We start from the raw sequence: 27,503 nt of genomic DNA on the forward strand, positions 1-27,503 counted from the left end.
AGGTCGACCACTATATGTCGACATTGACATGGTCGACATAGACACATTGTCGGCACATGAAAATGGTCGACACGTGAAAGGTCGACACATGAAAAGGTCGACATGAGTTTTTTAACTTTTTTTTCTTTTGGGGAACTTTTCCATACTTTACGATCCACGTGGACTACGATTGAAACGGTAATCTGTGCCGAGCGAAGCGGTAGCGGAGCGAAGGCACCATGCCCGAAGCATGGCGAGCGAAGCGAGCCATGCGAGGGGACGTGGTGCACTAATTGGGGTTCCCAGTCACTTTACGCAAAAAACGACACAAAAAAGGTAAAAAAACTCATGTCGACCTTTTCACGTGGCGACCTTTCATGTGTCAACCATTTTCATGTGCCGACCAAGTGTACATGTCGACCATGTCAGTGTCGACCAATAGTGGTCGACCTAATGACTGTCGACCATAACATGGTCGACCATTCATACCGGAACCCCCCCCCCCTCCTCTCTTTCCCTGACACTATATTCCTCCCTGACACTATCTCTCTTTCCCCTGACACCATCTCTCTCCCTCCCTCTCTGACACTGTCTCCCTCTCTCTCCATGACACTCTCCAATTTTCCTCACTGAATTTTATTTTTGATGTGTTTAAACTTTAAATAGCAATAAACAAACTAGATAAGAAATATTGCTGAGTATGTTTGCCAAGTGTCCCTGTTTTCCTGGGCTGGGCTAACCTCAGTCTTTCAGTTGTGTTCCTGGAATCAGTGGTGTAACTACTGTGTATGCAGGGGGTGCAGCTGTTTTTCTCTCTCTCTCCCTGACGCTGTCTCTCTCCCCCTTTCACTCCCTGACACTCTCTCTCTCACTCTCTCTATCTCTGAAACTGTCTCTCTCTCTCTCTCTCTCTCTCTCTCTCTCCCTCCCTAATAGATGCATTAAGCCTGTTGAAGTGATAAAGCAGTGATAAGTGAAAGGTGATAATGCATCAGCCAATCAGCTCCTAACTGTTAATTTACATATTGAAACTGATTGTCTGGTGCGTTATCACCTTGCACTTATCACTGCTTGATCATTGCTTTATCACTTATCCAGGCTTAATACCTCTTCCCCAGGGTCTCTCTCTCTTTCTCTGATATTGGGACTAATTCAGACTGGATCGCTGCAGCGTCAGCGATCGCAGTCTGAATCCCTATGTGGAGTGTGCTTGCTAAAAGCATCTCAGGGCTGCGATCGCCTCTGTCTGATTGACCGGAAGAGGCGGGAGGGGGCGTGCCAACGACATTAGAACGCTGTTAGCGGGGCGGGCTGTGGTGGCTGCGTGACGTCATGCGTAGCCGCTGCGACCCAGAAAGCGGCGAGTAGCGGCCTGCCAGCGCGCAGGGAGCTACTCAGTGGGTGCAACAGCATTGCCACTGTGCGATGCTTTTGCACCCTTGCGGGTGGTAGGGCCAGACATGTGGGGCGGACTAGCCCTGTACTGGGCGTCCCCCCGCATGTCTGAGACAAACCTGCACAGCAAAATGCTTTATATATGTATATATATATATATATATATATATATACACAGTATACACACTTATACACCAATAATAGGCAAGTTAAACATAGCCATATATACCCATACTCATTGGCCCTGCAATTGATTTTTTGGTCAAATACAAATAAACAAGTGCTGTTGTAGTGGGATAATATCTATATTATTTATTTCAAATGCCATTGGCTCAATCTGTATGCTGAATTACAATTTAGACTGTCAGCTCCTTCTGCCAGTGATGTTGCTATTTTTTTTATTGTTTCTTGGTACTTCTGTTTATATACAGTACATTTATTGCATCTTAATTGAAAATCATGTAATGACATCCCAGCTTCTTAACAATATATAAAGGTGACTAATACGGTCATTTATGATACTTAGGCACTTTGGACTCTATCACTACCCTAGGTGTGGGAATGACATAAAGCACCTCGTGACTCATATTGCTTTTCTGCTCTTTTAAATCATCTCAGCCATCATCCCCACAATGGAGGTTAAGTCAGCTCTGCCTTTCTACCAAATTATCCTCAGCCCTTCTCCTGCAGATTCCCCGTTAGTGCTGCTGCTGCTGCTGAGGCTGCTGCCACCAAAGTCTCCATGACGACACTCTTCTCCCTCCCCTTTACAGCATCTCCTTTACTAGACCTCTTAAAAGACAGAGCTGGAAGCCAATCACTATCTCAATATATAAAGACAGGTAGGCGGGACAAAAGGAGGATCTCTTATCCATCACATAGAAGGGGGCCCTTGCAACATACAGAGCAAAAAATACCAATCTCAGCTTCATTATATTTATTTAACACATCATTTGAACTATTTATTCTTTTTGCAGTCATACTACATACACATGCATATATTGTTATATCCATGTTTCTATTATTGTGTGTATTTTTTGTACACCTAATAGCAGACAGAAATAATACTACTAAATAACATCATCCTAGCAACGTTTTCTGTCTGGTTTTCCAAAACAGTTTTTTTTTTTTTTTTTTTTGTATACTTGATCATTTGTGTGGTTATTTTTTTTTTTTTTTTTCCTTCCGACAAGTGGAGTATTGTTTTTTTGGGGGGGTTGTTTTTTTAACATGAGACCCAAAGCCCTGCATTCTGCAATGCCATCATACCAATGGGGAAGCAGGTAAGATTGGGACAATTCTAATTCTATGGCCTTTTTACTCTATGTCTGTATTTGCAATGATGATAATTCCAGGCAGTCACAATAGGGACACTGACATAATTTATACAGACAAACAAATCCACGCATACACCGCATTGCTCTGCTGTGTCCTTTACAGTGCTGGGGATTTTCATTACGCAGGCAGCACAGAATTTTATCTTAGCCTATGTTGTATTGGGGATGTGCTTGCATGCTATCTGCATTCATAATGTGCATTGTACACTGTTTTATTTTATATTTTTATTTTATGCTATAGCAGAGTCTGATCTCTCCAGGACCACGGCTTTTGTCCTCCTAAGATGCTGAGACTGGACCCCCTGTTTTTTCTGGTGGTTTCCATGTCGTATTTCAACCCCGAAAAGGCCTTGGCAGCCCCAGCTGAAAGCGGTGAGCTACCCACCCCCTCCTCCTTTTGTCCTGTGCCGTATTCTAATCCATTCTATACCGTACCGTCTGCATGTGCTGTTATTTCACCTGGACTCCTAATGTCTATTTGCAGTATCTGCAAACATTTCTTCTTATCCAATTCTTTCATTTCTCCCATTTTAGCCTCTGCCAGTGCAGAGGGTCCCAGTTATCTCATCATAAGCCATTCATTTATTCTTTACCATTTTTTACCTATGAAATCCTTTGTTTATTCACTGTTTTTTTAAGTGCTTTTCTAAAGCATTTCTCCAGATAGGCTGCAGCTTCCAATGCACCATCAAAAATATAAGTAATTAGATTTTAACCATTTCATATGCAAGATGTCATTGTGCAAAGTGAGTTCCTAAGGCTCAGACCTCGCAAGTCTGTGTGTGGTGATAAGGTCATGTATTGTACTTTATTATTACTGATTTATTGTTGTTGTTATTATTATTATTATTTTATTAGTGGGGGGTTATTGAATTTATTTATACATTAACTTTCTTTCTTTAATGTCTGACTAGTAGGCCACCAACATTGTCTTCCTTCAAGGGTTAACTAATGAGGTCTTATCAGTGTAGGCGATTTTTAAAATGAAATGAAATCTTGTTTGCTTTTAAATGTGTTAAAATGAAATGTGCTGTAACATTTGTGCTTCTCACTGTAAATCCCGGAGGCACAATGAAGTGTTTACCTGAAAGGCTCCCTATGGAATACATGGGTGTGATTGCACTTTGTATCAGCAGAAATTGATATCACACTGTAGGACAGTGGACAGTGTACAATACAATATGAAGTACCATAAAAAAAAATTCTCACAGTGTATTCAGTGCTGTACATAGACATTTTTGTATTTGGGTACAGGCCTTAAGGGCCCTACACATTTACTATCCGTCGTCGAGCTGCCCGACGGCGGACACGGCCGACGTGTGACCCGGTTTGGGGGGAGAGGGGGCGCAGTGACGGGGGGAGTGAAGTTTCTTCACTCCCCCCGTCACCCGGCACCATAGCAGTGCAGTCAAATATGGACGAGATCGTCCATATTGGCCTGCATGCACAAGCGACGGGGCAGCAACGATGAACGAGCGCGGGGCCGCGCATCCTTCATCGTTGCTGCCTCCACACTGAAAGATATGAACGGATTAATGAACGAGATCGTCCAGATCTTTTAGTTTTATCGCCCAGTGTGTAGGGCCAGAGCCGGATTAAGGGGGGGTTCTGGGGATAAGTAACCCTGGGCCCCACGCTGTGAGAGGGCTCCCCACCGCCGCCGAACACCGCAGATCGGATCTCTATCACTGATCCGATCTGCGCTCCCTGCTCATCCCGGCCCACTGACAGCCGTCAAACAGCCGTCAAGCAGCCGCCCCCAGCGCTGCAGACTTTTACTGGGCAGCTGAGCTGAACGACGGCTCCACTGTCCAATGATGAGGGAATCTGCAGCCTGCCGCTCCGTGACTGGTTGGAGCGCAGGCTGCAGGGGAAGAAGGAGGTGGGATCCCGTCCATGCACAGCCTCGGCGGCGGTGGAGGATGTTGTACCCGACGGAGGAGAGTGGAACAAGCTCTCCTCCTGTTCAGTGTGTGTTCAGTGCAAAAGTAAGCTAGCCTGCATTAACTCTTTTTCATGTCAGAAAAATGTGAAGTCAATGGGGGTAATTCTGAGTTGATCGCAGCAGCAAGTTTGTTAGCAATTGAGCAAAACCATGTGCACTGCAGGGGAGGCAGATATAACATTTGCAGAGAGAGTTAGATTTGGGTGGGTTATTTTGTTTCTGTGCAGGGTAAATACTGGCTGCTTTATTTTTACACTGCAATTTAGATTTCAGTTTGAATACACCCCACCCAAATCTAACTCTCTCTGCACATGTTATATCTGTCCCCCCTGCAGTGCACATGGTTTTGCCCAACTGCTAACAAATTTGATTCTGCGATCAACTCAGAATTAGGCCCCATGTTCCTATATGTGTATATGTATGTATATACATATATATATATATATATATATATATATATATGCATTTGTTTGTTAATATACAGTATGTATATATGTATGTTCATATATCTGTGTGTGTGTGTATGTATGTATATATATATATATATATATATATAGAACACAAATCCGGCGGCACTCAAGCAGACTATTACAACCAGTTATGCAAAAGGTATCTGTTTAATTCATCCTACGGCGTTTCGGGGTAACACCCCGTCGTCAGGGACAAAGCGTTTTACAAGCAGCAATTATTTGCAGTTATTTGCAAGCCTTTTGCATAACTGGTTGTAATAGTCTGCTTGAGTGCCGCCGGATTTGTGTTCTATAAAGGATAGGGCCGTCTACCCACGGAGGGCACCGCAGCAAGAAAATACCTGTATACAGTATTGAGTGCCGGGTGAACAGTTTGTGTGTGTATATATATATATATATATAATACGCAGAATATAATATATCCAAGCTACCCGATCCTCCCCTAGTTCAAATTTTACAGTGTGTGTCATTTACATATACCGTATTTGCCGGCGTATAAGACGACTGGGCGTATAAGACGACCCCCAACATGTCCACTCAAAATATAGAGTTTGTTATATACTCGCCGTATAAGACTACCCCCTTCCACACACCAAATAAAACGTAAAAGAACATCAGATTTGTGACATACTGTTTATGACCTGATAAGAGATTTGGATAGGGAGTATTTATCAAGGTATGCATAAGAAGGGGGGAGGGGGCGAGGAGAAAGTTGTAAAATGTATAAAAGTATACCCCTGTGTGCATTTAGTGTTACCGGTTTCACATGAGTGCCATTAGTATTAGTATTAGTGCCATTACAGTACCTGTCATTGTCACCATTGTACGGCCACAACGCGACTGCAGCGCCTCCGGCCAGTCCCTGCATCTCCCTGTAATTGGCACCAGTGACCCGCCGCGGCCGCACTGGATATCGCGCGATACTGGATGGTGAGTAGAATGAGGTGGGCGGGCATCGGGAGGCCACTATGGGCACCGGGCGAGTATCGGAAGGCCACTATGGCAGCTATGTCTATCCCAACTGAAGTGCACCCGGCGTATAAGACGACCCCCCCACTTGGAGGCATGTTTTTCAGGGCAAAAAAGTAGTCTTATACGCCAGCAAATACTGAACTAGATAAGAGACCGTAACGGATTCGACCCGAATCCGTTACGGTCTCTTATCTAGTTCATTAATACACCCTACAGAATATACACCTATAAGGGTGAGGGTGTTCTTTAAAGGCTTGAACAGAAAACCTATTGACTGTATCTGGATGTTTTTCTTTTAAGAATGTTTATATGAATGTATGGAACCTTTTATCTGTAAAAAAAATGTTCATATGAATTTATGGAATTCTATATGTTTTTTAATAAAAACAAATTGGTATCATATCTAATTTAGGCCATTCTGGCCGTCTTTTTGTTCGGGTGTGTTCTCTGGTGTGAGGGTATACTTGCAGGTGATACCAGTTATAAGAATCCACACCGTGGAAGAACAGCTACTGGAAATACTAAAATCTGAGTGTTTTAAAGTTATACCAAGCGCAATTGGTTATTGTTTTTGTTTATATATATATATATATATATATATATTCTGATTTTAATTTTAGACCTTAGGGCCCCCTTGTTTTAAGTACCCCGGGCCCCCCGAAGCCTTAATCCGGCTCTGTGTAGGGCGCATTAGGCCAATGGTTCTCAAAGTGGGTGCTGTGGTACCTTGGGGTGCCTCGGAGCACTTGTAAGGCTGCCCTGGGTTGGTGGTTCAGGACCAAATCAAATTATTTACTGTCAATGTAATAGGCAAAACCAGTACTTGTGGCTTCCAATAATAAAATATGTGGACAAACAGATGTGAATCCTGTCCCTCACCACATAACTGACCCTAAGGATGACATGTAAATACAATCTACTTAATTTAATATTTTATCTGACCTTCTCAATAAGAAACTTTTAGCTTAGGGGTGCCGTAAAACTTTTTTTTTCTGATACTCTAGGACGCCGTGATTCAAAAAAGTTTGGGAACCACTGATTAGGCTGAATGAACCCTAATCTTGTAACTGAACACCCCACATGCTCAAAATGCCATATACTGTACAATATATACTGGGAGAAAAAAAGTGTTTTTATAGCGCAAGATAGCCAACATAACTAGATAACAATAAATATATAAATAAATATCTATAATCCACTATTATGTTGTTCACCACACATCGCTTACCTCTGAATTTGCCTATATGGCAAGTACCATCCTACTTGATGGCTAAGGCAGTGATTCCCAAACTGGGTGCCGTGGCACCGTGAGTTATTCTTTACTGTTTTACCCTGCGCAGTCTTTTTGTTTTGCCTTCTTTAGAGCGCTACACGGGACCACTTGTGGCGCCCTATAAATAAAGTGTAATGATAAATAATGCAATTGTAGAACTAATGTACAATAAAATACTATATTTTTGCTTTCATAATTATAGGTGGAGTACTTTTTCTTAAATTGAATAGTACAAATCCAGCCATGTTATTACCAAAATAAGAGTGTCCGGGGATTGTCGCGGTGTAATCCAGCAGGCTCACCGTTCTATGGGCGTCGTTAAATTGTTTATTTTGTCCTGAAGAAATGTGATTCATCTTCATGAATAGATGTCTCATAGATGAACATTAAACCTGTACTGCTTTCAAGTTTTGAGTTAATTTATAAGGACACATATTAAGAACTGGCATGTCATTCCACATTTTCTTGGTATGCTGATTTAGCGTTTTGCTAACCATGTTGAGTAAATATTATTTATTAGAGTATTGCTGTGCATATAGGGGATAATTCAGACCTGATTTCTAGGCTGCGTTTACTCACAGCCTGCGATCAGGGCCAAACTGCGCATGTGTATGCACCGCAATGCGCAGACGTGTCAGACGACTGCACCGGGCATTGGTGCATATCATGGGATGGTGCGAAAAAGCGATCACATGGGCGATCGCAAGGAGATTGACAGGAAGAGGGCGTTTGTAGGTGTCAACTGACCATTTTCAGGGAGTGTCTGGAAAAATGCAGGCATGTCCAAGCGTTTTAAGGGAGGGTGTCTGGCGTCAAATCCGGTCCCGGACAGGCTGAATTGATCGCAGTGGCTGAGTAAGTCGTGGGCTGCGCAGAGACTGCACAAAATCAGTTTGTACAGCTCTGCTACACATGCGTTCGTACACTTGCACAGCTCAAATACCCTCCCCCTGTAGGCGGAGACTATCTGACCACAGGACAGCAAAAATCACTACCCAGCGATCAGGTCTGAATTACCCCCATAGTTTTAAAGCATCAAACATTACTTGCAACTGTAGTTGTGGGTCTTGTTTTCTACAGTCCCTCTCCTCCTTTCTAGTAAGTGCATTTATCAGAATGACAGTGCTGCTCTTCCTCAGAGTTGTATGGAGATTGTGGAGTAAATGCTATGTTTAGGGGGTTATTCAGGTTGGATTGCAGATTCTGCTAAAAAGCAGAATCTGCAATCCATTCTTTCGCATGCTGGGGACCGCCCATTACACTGACCAGGCCGCCCAGCAGCTGAGACTGCAATTTAGTTCTGGTCATTGCAACTGTGGACGACCCCCTGCCTTTGCAGCCCGGCTGCAAAGGCAGACGGCCCGCTGCCGTTTTTTTCCATTGGAGCGGCTGCGTGTGACGTCACGCAGCCACCCCAAAAATGCAGCTGACTCGCTCCTGTTTTCCCCGTCTCACCCCCCCCACACAACGGTCCATCACCGCCCACCCCGCAAACGCCTCTATCTGTCAATCAGGTAGAGGCATTCACAGCCAATGCGTGTGCGGTGGTGCCTGAAATGGGGATATTGCGGCCGCATCGCTTAGTTATGTGACCTAAATTATCCCCTTAAACCGCAGTTACGGGCCACTGCACAGTTGAACACGCCAGCCATTATCGCTCACACATGGTGTGTACAAAACGAAATGTGTAGATTCACCCATATGCAGAGTCCCTATGGATGGACTGCCCAATCAACTTGGTTTTTATAGTTTTCCATCATTGTCAGTGTGCTCCTGCACAGCAATATCCTTGGTGCAAATGGTGTGTCTGAAAGCATACGTATGACTATGTAGCCCCATAACAGGGATCCTCTGCACCCTGTGTTACACCCACCCCCTGAACAACGCTAAAGCCGTCATAACTAAGAACCCCTCAGGGTGTGTGGGAGGGAGGGCGCACCTTCTACAGTCCACTAGCCTGCTACTTGGAGCATCCCAGAGACAGAACAGACAGGGCCGTTTCTAGCCAATTTGGCTCCCAGTGCGAGATTTAAAAATGCGCCCCCCCATGACATTAAAAAAATGCACACACACACACACACACACACAGATTTTTAAAAAAAACTTGCGCGCGCACCCGGCAAGGGGGCATGGCCTCATCTAAATGGGCATGGCCTCGTCTGAAAAGACAACCTCACAATCCAGTTTTGACCCTGCTCCAACAGATCACGACCACCACAGGAAATAAAAATTCTACCATATTAAGCGCCACATAGTAATGCCCCCTGCACCATATTATGCCACACACCGCAATGCCCCTGATACATTAAATCCCCACACTACGGCAGGCAAGAGTCCCCATTTCACACATTACGGCAGGTGTCCCCATTTTACACATTGAGAGAGAGAGAGAGAGAGAGAGAGAGAGAGAGAGAGAGAATACTTACAGAGGCGATTACTGCTCTTCGGCCCGCCTCACCAGTTGCTCCTCACGCCGGCCTTTCCCTCTTCCCAACTTGGATCCCCCTCTGTACTCCGCTCGGGGGGGGGGGGGGGGGGGAGTTTCGCGGAGTGACGGGGTTGCGTCGTGACGTAACGACGCAACCGCGTCAATCCATGAAACTCCGCCCCCTTAGCGGGTTACTCAGGGAGAAATAGGAGGGGGAAGCAGGGAGCCACAGTTAGTGCCGCGGCAGGCGCCCAGTGCGGTTGCACTGCTCGCCTGCCCCAAGAAACGGCCCTGAGAACAGATGGCAGAACATATCGCACAGCACTGTGGGTGAAGACATAATGTCTCTCCCCACACCGTGCGGGAACCCTGAGCCAGAGCAGGGCACGGGTTGCAGTATATGGTGAGTATGGCTGGTACCGCCCCCACGGCATCCTACACTGGCTACACTGCCCTCCTTACGAACCTGTGACTATTTGCACAGCTCCGCAATGTTTCAATTCTGTGGACAAACAGCACCCTCTCTGAACTTAGCCTACAAGAGAAAAATCCAGTTAGAGCTCAGTTATGCCAGCTGAGTAGTAAATAGAGAAGTGTCTGAGAATCGTACAACTGTATTCGTGTTTGTGTGCTGCAGAGCATGCACAGTGCAAAAACAGGAAACGGACTACAAGTCTGACTTGCTAATAAGAAAGGCCTTTTCATCTACTTTCATTGTTTTTTATACTACAGTATATCATTTGGGTCATATTTATTAATTATTGGGTTTTACTGTACCTGCCGTGTTCAGGGGAGCTGCCCGCAACTCCTGAGGATCTGTCCGCACCTGCGGTATTGCTGCCCACCGCACTGTAGCACTGTAAGGGAAGGGGGAATAAAATAAAAATGGCGTTCAGTGTCGGAGAAGAAGAAAAACCCACAGTGGCATGCACACCCACAACCATCTTCTCCCCAGCAGCTTCTATGGACTGCATCGGCTGCAGTCCTAGGAGCTCACTAGAGCTGGAAAAAGGCTTCCCATTGGAATCCCTATTTGCCGATCACAGTCCAACATGTGATTAGCACAGAGGTTCCCAAACTGTGTGCCGTGGCTCCCTGGGGTGCCTCGGGACACTTGCAGGGGTGCCCTGGGTTGGTGGTCCAGGACCAATTCAAATAATTCATGGTCAATATAATAGGCAAAACCAGTGCTGGTGGCTGCCAGTCATAAAATATGTGGCCAAACAGAAGCAAATCTTGTCCCTCACCACACAACTGACCCTAAGGATGACATATAAACGCGATCTACTTAATGTAATATTTCTTTCTAAATTTCTCAATAAGAAATTTTTGGCCTAGGGGTGCCGTGAAAAAGATTCTGATATTCTAGGGCGCCGTGATTCAAAAAAGTTTGGAAACCACTGGATTAGCATGTAGTGCTTGCAATAGGAAGCCACTGCAATCCCTGGGGACTCACTGATGGTGGGGGGTCTGCCTATCTAAAATCCATCACTGATTAGAGACACAGCCAGGGACAGGAATACCTGCGATGTGTAAAATATTGATCGATGTGGGACATTCAGGGTAGTGAGCAGCCATTTCCAGGAAGGAATTCTATGGATCCCTTGCCCAGTAAATTTTACAATATGTAAATGCTGTTTAAAGATGGTGTACTCTGGCTAATGCTGTTTAAAGATGGTGTACTCTGAAGCTTGCTTGGTACATTTTTCTTATGTCCTAGAGGATACTGGGGTTCCATTTAGTACCATGGGGTATAGACGGTCCACTAGAAGCCATGGGCACTTTAAGAATTTGATAGTGTGGTCTGGCTCCTCCCTCTATGCCCCTCCTACCAGACTCAGTTTAGAAAATGTGCCCGGAGGAGCCGGTCATTGAAGCTTATGGAAGCTCCTGAAGAGTTTTCTGCATTTATTTTATATGTTTGTTATTTTCCGGCAGGGCTGGTTAGCACCAGCCTGTCTGCTTCCTGGGACTTAGGGGGGAAACGGCCCAACCTTCCAAAGGGTTAATGGTCCCGTTCCCCGCTCACAGGACACTGAGCTCCTGAGGGAACTATTCACAAGCCCCACCACGGCGAGCGTACATTCCCGTACCATGCCGCCACCCCTAACAGAGCCAGAAGAAAGAAGAGTGATGAGTACTAAGCTGGCGTCCCGACTAGCAAGTCACCGGCCATTATGGCGGCATGAGGGTACGGAGACGCACGGCTTCTAACCGGGGCGGAATGCATCTCCAGACACAGTACACAGCTGCATCTCAGTACACTGTACACAGTACCAGTGGCGCACCCAGGGGGGGTTTCCGAGTACCCAGAAACCCCCCTCCACAAAAAAAAAAAAAAAAAAATTTTTTTTTTTTTTTTTTTTTAGCTGCATGAGTATTATTAATGACTGTCTAGCGTCCTCTGCAGTCTGCTGTCTTCCTGGTGGCACTTGCAAGTGCAATAAAAGTTTACTTTATTTTAATTATAGTACATATATATCCATGTGCCTACATATATACACATGTATATACATACATACATACATATAAACACACACACACATATGATATATATATATATATATATACATGTGTATATATATGTGTACTGTATGTGTGTGTATATATATATATATATGTATGCATGTTTAATATGCTATGTATATGTGTATATGGGTTCACTACGATCTCCCGGCGGCTGGCCTCCCGGCGACCAGCATACCGGTGCCGGGAGGCCGGCCGCCAGCTTACCAACAGTGTGGCGAGCGCAAATGAGCCCCTTGCGGGCTCGCTGCGCTCGCCACGCTACGCGCGCCACACTATTCTATTCTCCCTCCAGGGGGGTCGTGGACCCCCACGAGGGAGAATAAGTGTCGGTATGCCGGCGGTCAGGCTCCCGGCGCCGGTATGCTGGTCGCCGGGAGCCCGACCGCCGGCATACTGAAGACCACCCGTGTATATGTATGTGTGTGTGTATGTATATATATATATATATATGTGTGTGTAGATATATGTATATATATATATGTTTTAGATATATATATATATATACACACACACACACACACACACACACACACACACACACACACACACACACACAGACACACTAGTTTTACGGACCCAGCATATACTGGGTCACCTCAGTCCCCACCCCCGTGATTGGCTCCGCCCAGTTCTGGAAACCCCCCCATGCAAATCCTGCGTTTGCCACTGCACAGTACCCACACTGGCAAAAACAGCCTTAAAACGGTTTTCGCTCCATTTTAAGCAACGGATTACCTCAGCCAGTATAAAAAAAACAGGAAGACTGCGCACCATTGAAGTAGCGGGGCTTCCCTATGACAGGATCCAGCAGCTCACCAGCACCATTTTCCCTCTGCAGTGGACACAGACGCTGACGGACAGAGACGCACTCTCCTCCGGTGTGACTCGATATTACCTCAGTGGTTCAAGGGGGTCATAGCAGGGGGGGAGCGATTATTAGTGTACTAAGTCCCCTATCAGGGTACTTAGTCTGCGACCCGGCTAAGCTTGGCATTAGCGATAAGGGCGCGGTGGGGGCTGACTCCAAATTACTCTGTGTCTCCCTGAAGGGCTCTTTGTGGGTTCACTGTGCTTAACCTTTTCGTATGTGTGTGTGTGTGTGTGTGTGTGTGTGTGTGTGTGTGTGTGTGTGTTGTCACATTTACATTATGTCAGGCAAAGAGTGTGTTTCTTGTACAGCGGAGTGTTCCTCTTAACCAGGGGGCTCACTACTGGGTGTTCAGGGCAGTGCACCTTCCCAGAATAGCGGGGCTGAACAGGAAGGGGTTAATTCCATTAAGGGAATGATGACGGGTCAGACATGGAGGAGGGTGAGGTGGACTTGGAGGGGGGGCTGCTACTCTGTCACAGGGAATAGAGGCTCTTATAGAGGCTATCAGATATATTCTGCAAATTCCTGATAAGGAATGTGAGGAATCTTATTTTAATGTAAAAAAGAAGTCCTCAGTCACTTTCCCTGCGTCAAAGGAATTGAATACCCTGTTTGAAGAACCGTGGGTTAATCCTGATAAATTCCAAATCCCTAAAAGGTTGCTCTCATCTTTTCATTTTCCTGTGGAGGATAGGAAAAAATGGGAAAATCGACCGATAGTGGACGCATCAGTCTCTAGGCTGTCACGTAAAAATTGTATTGCCTGTCCCTGGTGCAGCCTCCCTAAAAGATACGGCTGATCGTAAAATTGAGACTACACTCAAATCATTGTACACAGCTGCTGGGGTGGCCCAGAGACCCACTATTGCATGTGCGTGGATCAAAAAAGCCATTGCTAAATGGTCAGGTAACCTAATTGAGGGGTTAGATTCCTTGTCAAGGGGGGATGTTGTTTTACTCCTGCAGCATATACAGGACTTTATGGTGGAAGCCATAAAAGAGATTGGTTTGCTTAATGCACGCACCACCACTATGGCAGTGTCAGCAAGTAGGGACTTGTGGCTACGCCAGTGGACTGCTGATGCGGACTCCAGGAAAGGCGTGGAAGGGCTACCATTCACAGTAGAGGCCGTGTTTTGAGACCAACTAGACAAATGGATCTCCAAAGCTACTGCGGGTAAGTCTACGTATCTTCCTTCCGCAGCTCCCCCAGCCAGGAAAGCTTATTCATCTTCAAATTTACAGTCCTTTCGGACAGCCAAGTTTAATAGAAAATCCAGAGGTGCTTCTACGGCCTCCAGAGGCGCAAGAGGTAAACCACGCAAACCAGCAACTGCAGGTGCTCAGGAACAGAGCTCAGGCTCTGCTTCCTCAAAGCCTTTAGCATGACGGTGGACCGCAAGGCCTGGAGGTCTGTCAGGTGGGAGCACGACTACAATTCTTCAGTCACATCTGGTCAAGTTCGTGTCGGGATCCCTGGGTAATAGATCTTATTTCCCAGGGCTACATACTGGAGTTCTAAGAGCTCCCACCTCACAGGTTCTTCAAATCAGGCTTACCATCTTCACAAGAGGCAAGTATAACTTTACAGTAGGCCATCCAAAAACTGGTACAGACTCAGGTCATTGTTCCAATTCCACCTCATCTACACAACGAGGGGTACTATTCCAACTTGTTTGTAGTACCGAAACTGGACGGTTCAGTACAACCAATTTTGAACCTCAAGTCCTTGAACCCGTTCTTAAGAGTGTTCAAGTTCAAGATGGAGTCTCTGAGAGCGGTGATCTCAGGTCTGGAGGAAGGGGAATTCCTTGTGTCTCTCGATATCAAGGATGCGTACCTTCACATTCCGATCTGGCCGCTTCATCAGGCTTATCTACGGATTGCACTGCAGGACTGTCACTACCAGTTCCCGGCCCTGCCATTTGGTCTCTCCATGGCACTGAGGGTGTTCACCAAAGTGATGGCTGAGATGATGTTTATACTCCACAAGCAGGGAGTGAACATAATTCCAAACCTGGACGATCTTCTGATAAAGGCGCCGTCCAGGGAGATTGGCCTCTCAACCAAACTTCTCCAGGATCACGGGTGAATTCTGAACCTTCCGAAATCTCACCTAGAGCCGACACGGAGGCTCCCATTCCTGGGAATGATACTGGACACGGAGTCGCAGCAAGTGTTCCTTCCGTTGGAAAAGGCATTGGTAATCCAGTCGATGGTTCGGGATGTCCTGAAGCCAACCCGGATATCGGTGCATCTATGTATTCGCATTCTGGGGAAAATGGTGGCCTCTTACGAGGCGCTTCAATACGGAAGGTTCACGCAAGACCCTTCCAGCTCGATCTGTTGGACAAATGGTCCGGATTGCATCTTCACATGCACCAGAGGATTTGTCTGTCGTCAAAAGCCAGGATCTCCCTTCTGTGGTGGCTACAGACCTCTCACGTCGTCGAGGGTCGGAGGTTCGGAATTCAGGACTGGATCCTGTTAACCACGGACGCAAGCCTCCGAGGTTGGGGAGCAGTCACCCAGGGGGTGCAGTTTCAAGGAAGATGGTCAAGTCAGGAAGTTGTCCTTCCAATCAACATTCTGGAACTAAGGGCCATATACACCACCCTTCTGCAGGCCTCTTATCTTCTTCAGGATCAGGCCATTCAAGTCCAGTCGGACAATGTAACGGCAGTGACGTACATAAACCGGCAGGGCGGAACGAAAAGCAGAGCAGCAATGTCGTCAGAGGTGTCAAGAATTCTCCTCTGGGCAGAAAAAAGCACTGTGGCATTGTCAGCGGTCTTCATTCCGGGAGTAGACAACAGGGAAGCAGACTTCCTCTGCAGACATAACCTGCACCTGGGGGAGTGGGGCCTTCACCCGAAAGTGTTCAGGTGCTTGACACGTCGGGGGGGATATCCACAAATCAACATGATAGCCTCTCGTCTCAACAAGAAGCTCAAGTGGTATTGTTCCAGTTTGAGAGGCCCACAGGCAGTGGTGGTAGATGCTCTGACGACTCCATGTGTCTATCAGATGGTGTACGTGTTTCCTCCACTTCCTCTGATCCGAAGAATTCTCAAGAGAATTAAAATGGAAAAGATTCAAGCAATCCTCATTGCTCCGGACTGGCCAAGAAGGGCCTTGTACGCGGACCTTCTGGAGATGCTCCTCGAAGACCCGTGGCCTCTACCTCTTTGCGAGGATCTTCTGCAACAGGGCCCGTTCGTCTATCAGGACTTACTGCGGCTACGTTTGATGGCATGGAAGTTGAACAGCTGATTCTAGCCAGAAGAGGGAGCCCTAACAAAGTTATCCCAACTATGATCCAAGCCAGGAAGGGGGCAACGTCTAAACATTACCACCGTATTTGGAAGAAATACGTCTCTTGGTGTGAGAGCAGAACTAATTCTGCGGTGCAATTTCACCTGGGATGTTTCCTGCTTTTCCTGCAGGCAGGTGTGGATGTGGGCCTACGTCTGGGCTCCATAAAAGTCCAGATTTCGGCCTTGCCCATTTTCTTTCAAAAATAATTGGCTTCTTTCCCTGAGGTCCAGATGTTTTTGAAAGGTGTTCTGCTCATCCAACCTCCGACGGCACCTTGGGATCTCAATTTGGTGCTGCAGTTCAATTTGAACCTTTACAGGAGGTGGACGTAAAATGTCTTACGTGGAAGACCATCGCACTGTTGGCCTTGGCTTCAGCAAGACGTGTGTCGGAGCTGGGGGCTTTGTCTCACAAAAGCCCCTATTTCATTTTCCATGAGGACAGAGCTGAATTCATTACTCGTCAGCAATTTCTTCCTAAAGTGGTGTCGGTGTTTTACATCAACCAACCTATTGTGGTTCCGGTTGTCACCGACACCTTTGCTACTTCAAAGTCTTTGGATGTTGTGAGGGCTTTGAAGGTGTATGTAAAACTCGTCACAGAAAATCGGACTCGCTGCTTGTTCTTTATGATCCCCATAAAATTGGGTGTCCTGCTTCCAAGCAGTCCATTGCACGCTGGATCAGGCTCACTATCCAGCATGCTTATTCCACGGCAGGCTTGCCGGTTCCAAAATCTGTACAGGCCCACTCTACTAGGTCGGTGGGTTCTTCCTGGGCGGCTGCTCGGGGTGTCTCGGCCTTACAGCTCTGCCGAGCAGCTACTTGGTCTGGTTTGAACACATTTGCTAAGTTCTACAAGTTCAATATTTTGGCCTCTGAGGACCTTCAGTTTGGTCAATCAGTTCTGCAGGAACCTCAGCACTCTCCCACACGGTTTGGGAGCTTTGGTACAACCCCATGGTACTATATGGAACCCCAGTATCCTTTATGACGTAAGAGAAAATAGGATTTTAATTACCTATCGGTAAATCCTTTTCTGGTAGTCCGTAGAGGATATTGGGCGCCCGCCCGTTGCTTTGTTCTTCCTGCACTGTTACTTGGTTAAGTGTTGTGTTGGTTCAGCTGTTGCTGTTCCTGTTTAAAGTTTGGTTAGCATGGCTTTCTTCTGTTTGTGTGTGCTGGTTAGGAATCTCACCACTATTTTTATCTATCCTTCTCTCAAAGTATGTCCGTCTCCTCGGGCACAGTTTCCTAGACTGAGTCTGGTAGGAGGGGCATCAAGGGAGGAGCCAGCCCACACTATCAAATTCTTAAAGTGCCCATGGCTCCTAGTGGACCCGTCTATACCCTATGGTACTAAATGGAATCCCAGTATCCTCTACGGACTACGAGAAAAGGATTTACCGGTAGGTAATTAAAATCCTATTTTTACAATATAGCTGCCCCCATAACTATTGGAAACAAAAATGGGGGAACTGGAGCAGAATTCAAACATATCTGCTGCCGAAACTCCTTCATACATCCAGATGCTTACATTTTCCTGGTATCCCCTGAAAACTGATAATTTCCTTCAAATTATGTTTAATAAATAATATTAAATATAACCCTAAAGGTCCGTACACACTTGCCGATAAAATGAGTGACGTCGCTCATTTCTCTAACGTCCTAGTGGATGCTGGGGACTCCGTCAGGACCATGGGGAATAGCGGCTCCGCAGGAGACAGGGCACAAAAGCAAGCTTTTAGGATCACATGGTGTGTACTGGCTCCTCCCCCTATGACCCTCCTCCAAGCCTCAGTTAGGTTTTTGTGCCCGTCCGAGCAGGGTGCAATCTAGGTGGCTCTCTTAAAGAGTTGCTTAGAAAAAGTTTTTAGGTTCTTTATTTTCAGTGAGTCCTGCTGGCAACAGGCTCACTGCATCGAGGGACTTAGGGGAGAGAAGTGAACTCACCTGCGTGCAGGATGGATTGGCTTCTTAGGCTACTGGACACCATTAGCTCCAGAGGGAGTCGGAACACAGGTCTCGCCCTGGGGTTCGTCCCGGAGCCGCGCCGCCGACCCCCCTTGCAGATGCTGAAGATTGAAGAGGTCCGGAACCAGGCGGCAGAAGACTTTCAGTCTTCATCAGGTAGCGCACAGCACTGCAGCTGTGCGCCATTGTTGTCAGCACACTTCACACAGCGGTGGAGGGTGCAGGGCGCGGGGGGGGGGGCGCCCTGGGCAGCAATGTATAATACCTGTATGGCGAAAAATACATCACATATAGCCCTTGAGGCTATATGGATGTATTTAACCCCTGCCAGATATCACAAACTCCGGAGAAGAAGCCCGCCGAAAAGGGGGCGGGGCCTATTCTCCTCAGCACACAGCGCCATTTTCCCTCACAGAAATGCTGGTGGGAAGGCTCCCATGCTCTCCCCTGCACTGCACTACAGAAACAGGGTTAAAACAGAGAGGGGGGGCACTGATTTGGCGATATGAATATATATTAAATGCTATAAGGGAGGAACACTTATATAAAGGTTGTCCCTATATAATTATAGCATTTTGGTGTGTGCTGGCAAACTCTCCCTCTGTCTCCCCAAAGGGCTAGTGGGTCCTGTCCTCTATCAGAGCATTCCCTATGTGTGTGCTGTATGTCGGTACGTGTGTGTCGACATGTATGAGGAAAATGTTGGTGAGGAGGCGGAGCAAATTGCCTGTAATGGTGATGTCACTCTCTAGGGAGTCGACACCGGAATGGATGGCTTATTTATGGAATTACGTGATAATGTCAACACGCTGCAAGCCGGTTGACGACATGAGACGGCCGGCGAACAAATAGTACCTGCCCAGGCGTCTCAAACACTGTCAGGGGCTGTAAAACGCCCATTTACCTCAGTCGGTCGACACAGACCCAGACACGGACACTGATTTCAGTGTCGACGGTGAAGAAACAAACGTATTTTCCTTTAGGGCCACACGTTAAGGGCAATGAAGGAGGTGTTACATATTTCTGATACTCCAAGTACCACAAAAAAGGGTATTATGTGGGATGTGAAAAAACTACCTGTAGTTTTTCCTGAATCAGATAAATTAAATGAAGTGTGTGATGATGCGTGGGTTTCCCCCGATAGAAAATTATTGGCGGTATACCCTTTCCCGCCAGAAGTTAGGGCGCGTTGGGAAACACCCCTTAGGGTGGATAAGGCGCTCACATGCTTATCAGAACAAGTGGCGGTACCATCTACAGATAGGGCCGTACTTAAGGAGCCAGCTGATAGGAGGCTGGAAAATATCCTAAAAAGTATACACACACATGCTGGTGTTATACTGCGACCAGCGATCGCCTCAGCCTGGATGTGCAGAGCTGAGGTGGCTTGGTCGGATTCCCTGACTAAAAATATTGATACCCTTGACAGGGACAGTATTTTATTGACTATAGAGCATTTAAAGGATGCATTTCTATATATGCGAGATGCGCAGAGGGATATTTGCACTCTGGCATCAAGAGTAAATGCGATGTCCATATCTGCAAGAAGATGTTTATGGACACGACAGTGGTCAAGTGATGCAGATTCCAAACGGCACAAAGATGTATTGCCGTATAAAGGGGAGGAGTTATTTGGGGTCGGTCCATGGGACCTGGTGGTCACGGCAACTGCTGGAAAATCCACCGTTTTTTACCCTAAGTCACATCTCTGCAGAAAAAGACACCGTCTTTTCAGCCTCAGTCCTTTCGTCCCTATAAGAGTCATATCTGCCCAGGGATAGAGGAAAGGGAAGAAGACTGCAGCAGGCAGCCCATTCCCAGGAACAGAAGCCCTCCAACGCTTCTACCAAGTTCTCAGCATGACGCTGGGACCGTACAGGACCCCTGGATCCTACAAGTAGTATCCAAGGGGTACAGATTGGAATGTCGAGACGTTTCCCCCTCGCAGGTTCCTGTAGTCTGCTGTACCAATGTCTCCCTCCGACAGGGAGGCAGTATTGAAAACAATTCACAAGCTGTATTCCCAGCAGGTGATAATCAAAGTACCCCTCCTACAACAAGGAAAGGGGTATTATTCCACATTATATGGTGGTACTGAAGCCAGAAGGCTAGGTGAGACCTATTCTAAATCTGAAATATTTGAACACTTACAAAAGTTCAAATCCAGATGGAGTCACTCAGAGCCGTGATAGCGAACCGGGAAGAAGGGGACTATATGGTGTCCCGGGACATCAGGGATGCTTACCTCCATGTCCTAAAAAGTTGCCTTTCTCACCGAGGGTACCTCAGGTTCGTGGTACAGAACTGTCACTATCAGTTTCAGACGATGCCGTTGGATTGTCCAAGGCACCCCGGGTCCTTACCAAGGTAATGACCGAAATGAGGATTCGTCTTCAAAGAAAATGGACGACTTCCTGATAAGAACAAGGTCCAGAGAACAGTTGGAGGTCGGAGTAGCACTATCTCAAGTAGTTCTACGACAACACGGGTGGATTCTAAATATTCCAAAACCGCAGTTGTTCCGACGACACGTCTGCTGGTCCTAGGGATGATTCTGGACACAGTCCAGAAAAAGGTGTTTCTCCCAGAGGAGAAAGCCAGGGAGTTATCCGAGCTAATCGGGATCCTCCTAAAACCAGGAAAAGTGTCAGTGCATCATTGCACAAGAGTCCTGGTAAAAATGGTGGCTTATTACGAAGCGATTCCATTCGGCAGATTTCACGCAAGAACTCTTCAGTGGGATCTGCTGGACAAATGGTCCGGATCGCATCTTCAGATGCATCAGCGGATAACCCTATATCAAAGGACAAGGGTGTCTCTCCTGTGGTGATTACAGAGTGCTCATCTTCTAGAGGGCCGCAGATTCGGCATTCAGGATTGGGTGCTGGTGACCACGGAGGCCAGCCTGAGAGGCTGGAGAGCAGTCACACAGGGAAAAAATTTCCAGGGAGTGTGATCAAGTCTGGAGAATTCTCTCCACATAAATATACTGGAGCTAAGAGCAAATTTATAATGCTCTAAACTTAGCAAGACCTCTGCTTCAAGGTCAGCCGGTATTGATCCAGTGGGATAACATCACGGCAGTCGCCCACGTAAACAGAAAGGGCGGCACAAGAAGCAGGAGGGCAGTGGCAAAACTGCAAGGATTTTTCGCTAGGCGGAAAATCATGTGATAGCACTGTCAGCAGTGTTCATTCCGGGAGTGGACGACTGGGAAGCAGACTTCCTCAGCAGGCACGACCTCCACCCGGGAGAGTGGGAACTTCATCGGGAAGTTTTCCGCATGATTGTGAACCGTTGGGAAAGACCAAAAGGTGGACATGATGGCGTCCCGCCTGAACAAAAAACGGGACAGGTATTGCGCCAGGTCACGAGACCTTCAGGCGATAGCTGTGGATGTCCTGGTAACACCGCGGGTGTAACAGTCGGTGTATGTGTTCCCTCCTCTGCTTCTCATAACCAAGGTATTGAGAATTATAAGACGTAGAGGAGTAAGAACTATACTCGTGGCTCCGGATTGGCCAAGAGGGACTTGGTACCCGGAATTTCAAGAGATGCTCACAGAGGACTAATGGCCTCGGGAGCTAAGAAGGGACTTGCTTCAGCAAGTACCATGTCTGTTCCAAGACTTACCACGGCTGCGTTTGACGGCATGGCGGTTGAACGCCGGATCCTAAGGGAAAAGGCATTCCGGAAGAGGTCATACCTACCCTGGTCAAAGCCAGGAAGGAGGTGACCGCACAACGTTATCACCACATGTGGTGAAAATATGTTGCGTGGGTGAGGCCAGGAAGGCCCCACGAAGAAATTTCAACTAGGTCGATTTCTGCACTTCCTGCAAACAGGAGTGTCTATGAGCCTCAAATTGGGGTCCATTAAGGTTCAAGTTTCGGCCCTGTAGATTTTCTTCCAGAAAGAATTGGCTTCAGTTCCTGAAGTCCAGACATTTGTCAAGGGAGTATTGCATATACAGCCCCTTTTGTGCCTCCAGTGGCACCGTGGGATCTCAACGTAGTGTTGGGATTCCTCAAATCATATTGGTTTGAACCGCTCAAATCTGTGGATTTGAAATATCTCACATGGAAAGTGACCATGCTGTTGGCCCTGGCCTCGGCCAGGCGAGTGTTAGAATTGGCGGCTTTGTCTTACAAAAGCCCATATTTGATTTTCCATTCGGACAGGGCAGAACTGCGGACTCGTCCCCAGTTTCTTCCTAAGGTGGTGTCAGCGTTTCACCTGAAACAACCTATTGTGGTGCCTGCGGCTACTAGGGACTTGGAGGACTCCAAGTTGCTAGACGTTGTCAGGGCCCTGAAAATATATATATATATATAATTCCAGGACGGCTGGAGTCAGAAAGTCTGACTTGCTGTTTATATTGTATGCACCCAAAAAGCTGGGTGCTCATGCTTCTAAGCAGACTATTGCTCGTTGGATTTGTAGTACAATTCAGCGTGCACATTCTGTGGCAGGCCTGCCACAGCCAAAATCTGTAAATGCCCATTCCACAAGGAAGGTGGGCTCATCTTGGGCGGCTGCCCGAGGGGTCTCGGCTTTACAACTTTGCCGAGCAGCTACGTGGTCAGGGGGGAACACGTTTGTAAAATTCTACAAATTTGATACCCTGGCTGAGGAGGACCTGGAGTTCTCTCATTCGGTGCTGCAGAGTCATCCGCACTCTCCCGCCCGTTTGGGAGCTTTGGTATAATCCCCATGGTCCTGACGGAGTCCCCAGCATCCACTAGGACGTTAGAGAAAATAAGATTTTACTTACCGATAAATCTATTTCTCATAGTCCGTAGTGGATGCTGGGCGCCCATCCCAAGTGCGGATTGTCTGCATTACTTGTACATAGTTATTGTTACAAAAATCGGGTTATTATTGTTGTGAGCCATCTTTTTTTAGAGGCTACTTCTTTGTTATCATACTGTTAACTGGGTTCAGATCACAAGTTGTACGGTGTGATTGGTGTGGCTGGTATGAGTCTTACCCGGGATTCAAGATCCTTCCTTATTGTGTACGCTCGTCCGGGCACAGTACCTAACTGAGGCTTGGAGGAGGGTCATAGGGGGAGGAGCCAGTACACACCATGTGATCCTAAAAGCTTGCTTTTGTGCCCTGTCTCCTGCGGAGCCGCTATTCCCCATGGTCCTGACGGAGACCCCAGCATCCACTACGGACTATGAGAAATAGATTTATCGGTAAGTAAAATCTTATTTTTCCCCCTCCCTGAGCGACGTTGCTCATTTTATCGGCAAGTGTGTATGCCGCCAGCGACGCCCGATGCGCGGCCCCGCGGGTCGGCAACGATCGCCGCTGTCGGTAGGGCATGCATGAAGGATGTGGACTGTCATCCACGACCTTCATGCAGGGCTGGCGGGGGCGTGACGTCACTGAGCGATATGAGCGGTCATATCGCTCAGTGTGTACAGTCGGCCACCGACCGGCCGGCCCGGGAGGGGGAAACATTAGACGATGTCACTCACAGAGCGACATCATCTAATGTGTATGGGCCTTTAGTCTTGATATATTCAATCTGTTCTCTGGCTGCTCAGCACTGGGAAATTGTTGATGTAAATAAAACACAATAAGTATAATACCTTTCTGTGTGATTCTCTAATGTACAGTACACAGTAGAAAGGTACAATAGAAAGCTAGGATCATAAAAAAAAGGTGTTATCTGGTTGGCCACCAGCTCTTGAGAAAGCAGCTAAGGGAGCATAAAGTTGCCAGTTTTTTATTTTTATTTATTTAAACACTTTGAAACAAGTTGCTAAATGACTGTACCAATGACTTTGGATATGTCATTAAAATCGCTTATTGTAAATGACAAACCGATAAGTCTTTCTTCTGATGATGGGGTTTCTTGTTATTATACTTCTTATTTACAATAGTTGTTTAAAACAATCCTTTTTTCATTCAGTAGGCTGCACACTCATGAGCATCATCAAGAGAGAAAAATTTTGGTCTGTATGGAATATGTTCTGAGTCCGTGTCATGCTCTGAATGTAAAGTGGGCAATGCCTACCCAAACTTCGGACTGACAGGGCAACAGACTGGGGCACATGACTATAGAGAGTGCCAGAGTGTCTGATAGTCACTTATTTGTTTTACTCTTTAGAGGGTTGAGTATAGTTTATACCATTCAAATTACATTTTAATCTGACAAAGAAACAATCTCTGCTTTGTGTGTGTAATGTTTCCATAAATACTTCTGTTATGTACTCTAGTCACTTCTGGTCATATATTCAGTGCCATAGCTGAATGACTGTGCCCCATAATCCTGCACATCCCAGCAGAGCTACAAAGGAACAGGAAAGTGGCTGTAGAATATCACTTAACGTGACCTTCCAGGAGGGACAAAATGCTTTGTTCTAGTGATGTGCACCGGACATTTTTCGGGTTTTGTGTTTTGGTTTTGGATTCGGTTCCGCGGCCGTGTTTTGGATTCGGACGCGTTTTGGCAAAACCTCCCTGAAAATTTTTTGTCGGATTCGGGTGTGTTCTGGATTCGGGTGTTTTTTTACAAAACCCCCTCAAAAACAGCTTAAATCATAGAATTAGGGGGTAATTTTGATCCCATAGTATTATTAACCTCGATAACCATAATTTCCACTCATTTCCAGTCTATTCTGAACACCTCACACCTCACAATATTATTTTTAGTCCTAAAATTTGCACCGAGGTCGCTGGATGACTAAGCTAAGCGACCCAAGTGGCCGACCCAAACACCTGGCCCATCTAGGAGTGGCACTGCAGTGTCAGACAGGATGGCACTTCAAAAAAATAGTCCCCAAACAGCACATGATGCAAAGAAAAAAAGAGGCGCAATGAGGTAGCTGTGTGACTAAGCTAAGCGACCCAAGTGGCCGACACAAACACCTGGCCCATCTAGGAGTGGCACTGCAGTGTCAGACAGGATGGCACTTCAAAAAAATTGTCCCCAAACAGCTCATGAAGCAAAGAAAAAAAGAGACGCAATGAGGTAGCTGTGTGACTAAGCTAAGCGACCCAAGTGGCCGACCCAAACACCTGGCCCATCTAGGAGTGGCACTGCAGTGTCAGACAGGACGGCACTTCAAAAAAATAGTCCCCAAACAGCACATGATGCAAAGAAAAAAAGAGGCGCAATGAGGTTGCTGTGTGACTAAGCTAAGCGACCCAAGTGGCCGACACAAACACCTGGCCCATCTAGGAGTGGCACTGCAGTTTTCTAGCGAGAGGATGAGTGTTTCTATCCTCATGTGAAGCTGAACCACTAGCCATGAACATAGGCCAGGGCCTCAGCCGTTCCTTGCCACTCCGTGTCGTAAATGGCATATTGGCAAGTTTACGCTTCTCCTCAGACGCTTTTCATTTTGATTTTTGGGTCATTTTACTGAACTTTTGTGTTTTGGATTTTACATGCTCTCTACTATGACATTGGGCATCGGCCTTGGCAGACGACGTTGATGGCATTTCATCGTCTCGGCCATGACTAGTGGCAGCAGCTTCAGCACGAAGTGGAAGTGGATCTTGATCTTTCCCTATTTTACCCTCCACATTTTTGTTCTCCATTTTTTAATGTGTGGAATTATATGCCAGTATCAATAGCAATGGCCTACTACTATATATACTGCGCACAACTGAAATGCACCACAGGTATGGATGGATAGTATACTTGACAACACAGAGGTAGGTAGACCAGTGGCCTACTGTACCGTACTGCTATATATTATATACTGGTGGTCAGCAAACTGTGCAAAACTGAAATGCACCACAGGTATGGATGGATAGTATACTTAACGACACAGAGGTAGGTAGAGCAGTGGCCTTCTGTACCGTACTGCTATATATTAAATACTGGTGGTCAGCAAACTGTGCAAAACTGAAATGCACCACAGGTATGGATGGATAGTATACTCGACGACACAGAGGTGGGTAGAGCAGTGGCCTACTGTACCGTACTGCTATATATTATATACTGGTGGTTAGCCAACTGTGCAAAACTGAAATGCACCACAGGTATGGATGGATAGTATACTTGACGACACAGAGGTAGGTAGAGCAGTGGCCTACTGTACCGTACTGCTATATATTATATACTGGTGGTCAGTAAACTGTGCAAAACTGAAATGCACCACAGGTATGGATGGATAGTATACTTGACGACACAGAGGTAGGTAGAGCAGTGGCCTACTGTACCGTACTGCTATATATTATATACTGGTGGTCAGCAAACTGTGCAAAACTGAAATGCACCACAGGTATGGATGGATAGTATACTTGACGACACAGAGGTAGGTAGAGCAGTGGCCTACTGTACCGTACTGCTATATATTATATACTGGTGGTCAGCAAAATTATGCACTGTACTCCTACTATATACTACAATGCAGCACAGATATGGAGCGTTTTTCAGGCAGAGAACATATAATACTGGTGGTCACTGGTCAGCAAAACTCTGCACTGTACTCCTCCTATATAATACTGGTGGTCCACAGTCCCCACAATAAAGCAGTGTGAGCACAGATATATGCAGCATACTGAGCACAGATATGGAGCGTTTTTCAGGCAGAGAACATATAATACTGGTGGTCACTGGTCAGCAAAACTCTGCACTGTACTCCTCCTATATAATACTGCTGGTCCCCAGTCCCCACAATAAAGCATTGTGAGCACAGAAATATGCAGCACACTGAGCACAGATATGGAGCGTTTTTCAGGCAGAGAACATATAATACTGGTGGTCACTGGTCAGCAAAACTCTGCACTGTACTCCTCCAATATAATATTGCTGGTCCCCAGTCCCCACAATAAAGCAGTGAGCACAGATATTTGCAGCCACCTGAATAAAACTGAGAGGACGCCAGCCACGTCCTCTCACTATCATTTCCAATGCACGAGTGAAAAATGGTGGCGACGCGCGGCTCCTTATATAGAATCCGAATCTCGCGAGAATCCGACAGCGGGATGATGACGTTCGGGCGCGCTCGGGTTAACCGAGCAAGGCGGGAAGATTCGAATCTGCCTC

The 27,503-nt window shown here is 46.6% G+C and overlaps 1 protein-coding gene across 2 annotated transcripts in view; it reads left to right on the top strand.

The window, feature by feature from the left end:
• Positions 1-2,245: 2,245 nt before the first annotated feature.
• LMTK3 (lemur tyrosine kinase 3) overlaps positions 2,246-27,503 on the top strand; it is a 239,515-nt gene continuing 214,257 nt past the window's right edge. For both annotated transcript variants that reach the window (XM_063942786.1, XM_063942787.1), the window contains exons 1-2: positions 2,246-2,657; positions 2,953-3,083. In XM_063942786.1, the coding sequence (XP_063798856.1) occupies positions 2,996-3,083 (88 nt within the window). In that variant the 5' untranslated portion in view covers positions 2,246-2,657; positions 2,953-2,995. The remainder of the gene's footprint in view (positions 2,658-2,952; positions 3,084-27,503) is intronic.

This window comes from Pseudophryne corroboree, chromosome 10 (genome assembly GCF_028390025.1).
Source record: "Pseudophryne corroboree isolate aPseCor3 chromosome 10, aPseCor3.hap2, whole genome shotgun sequence".
NCBI lineage: Eukaryota > Metazoa > Chordata > Amphibia > Anura > Myobatrachidae > Pseudophryne > Pseudophryne corroboree.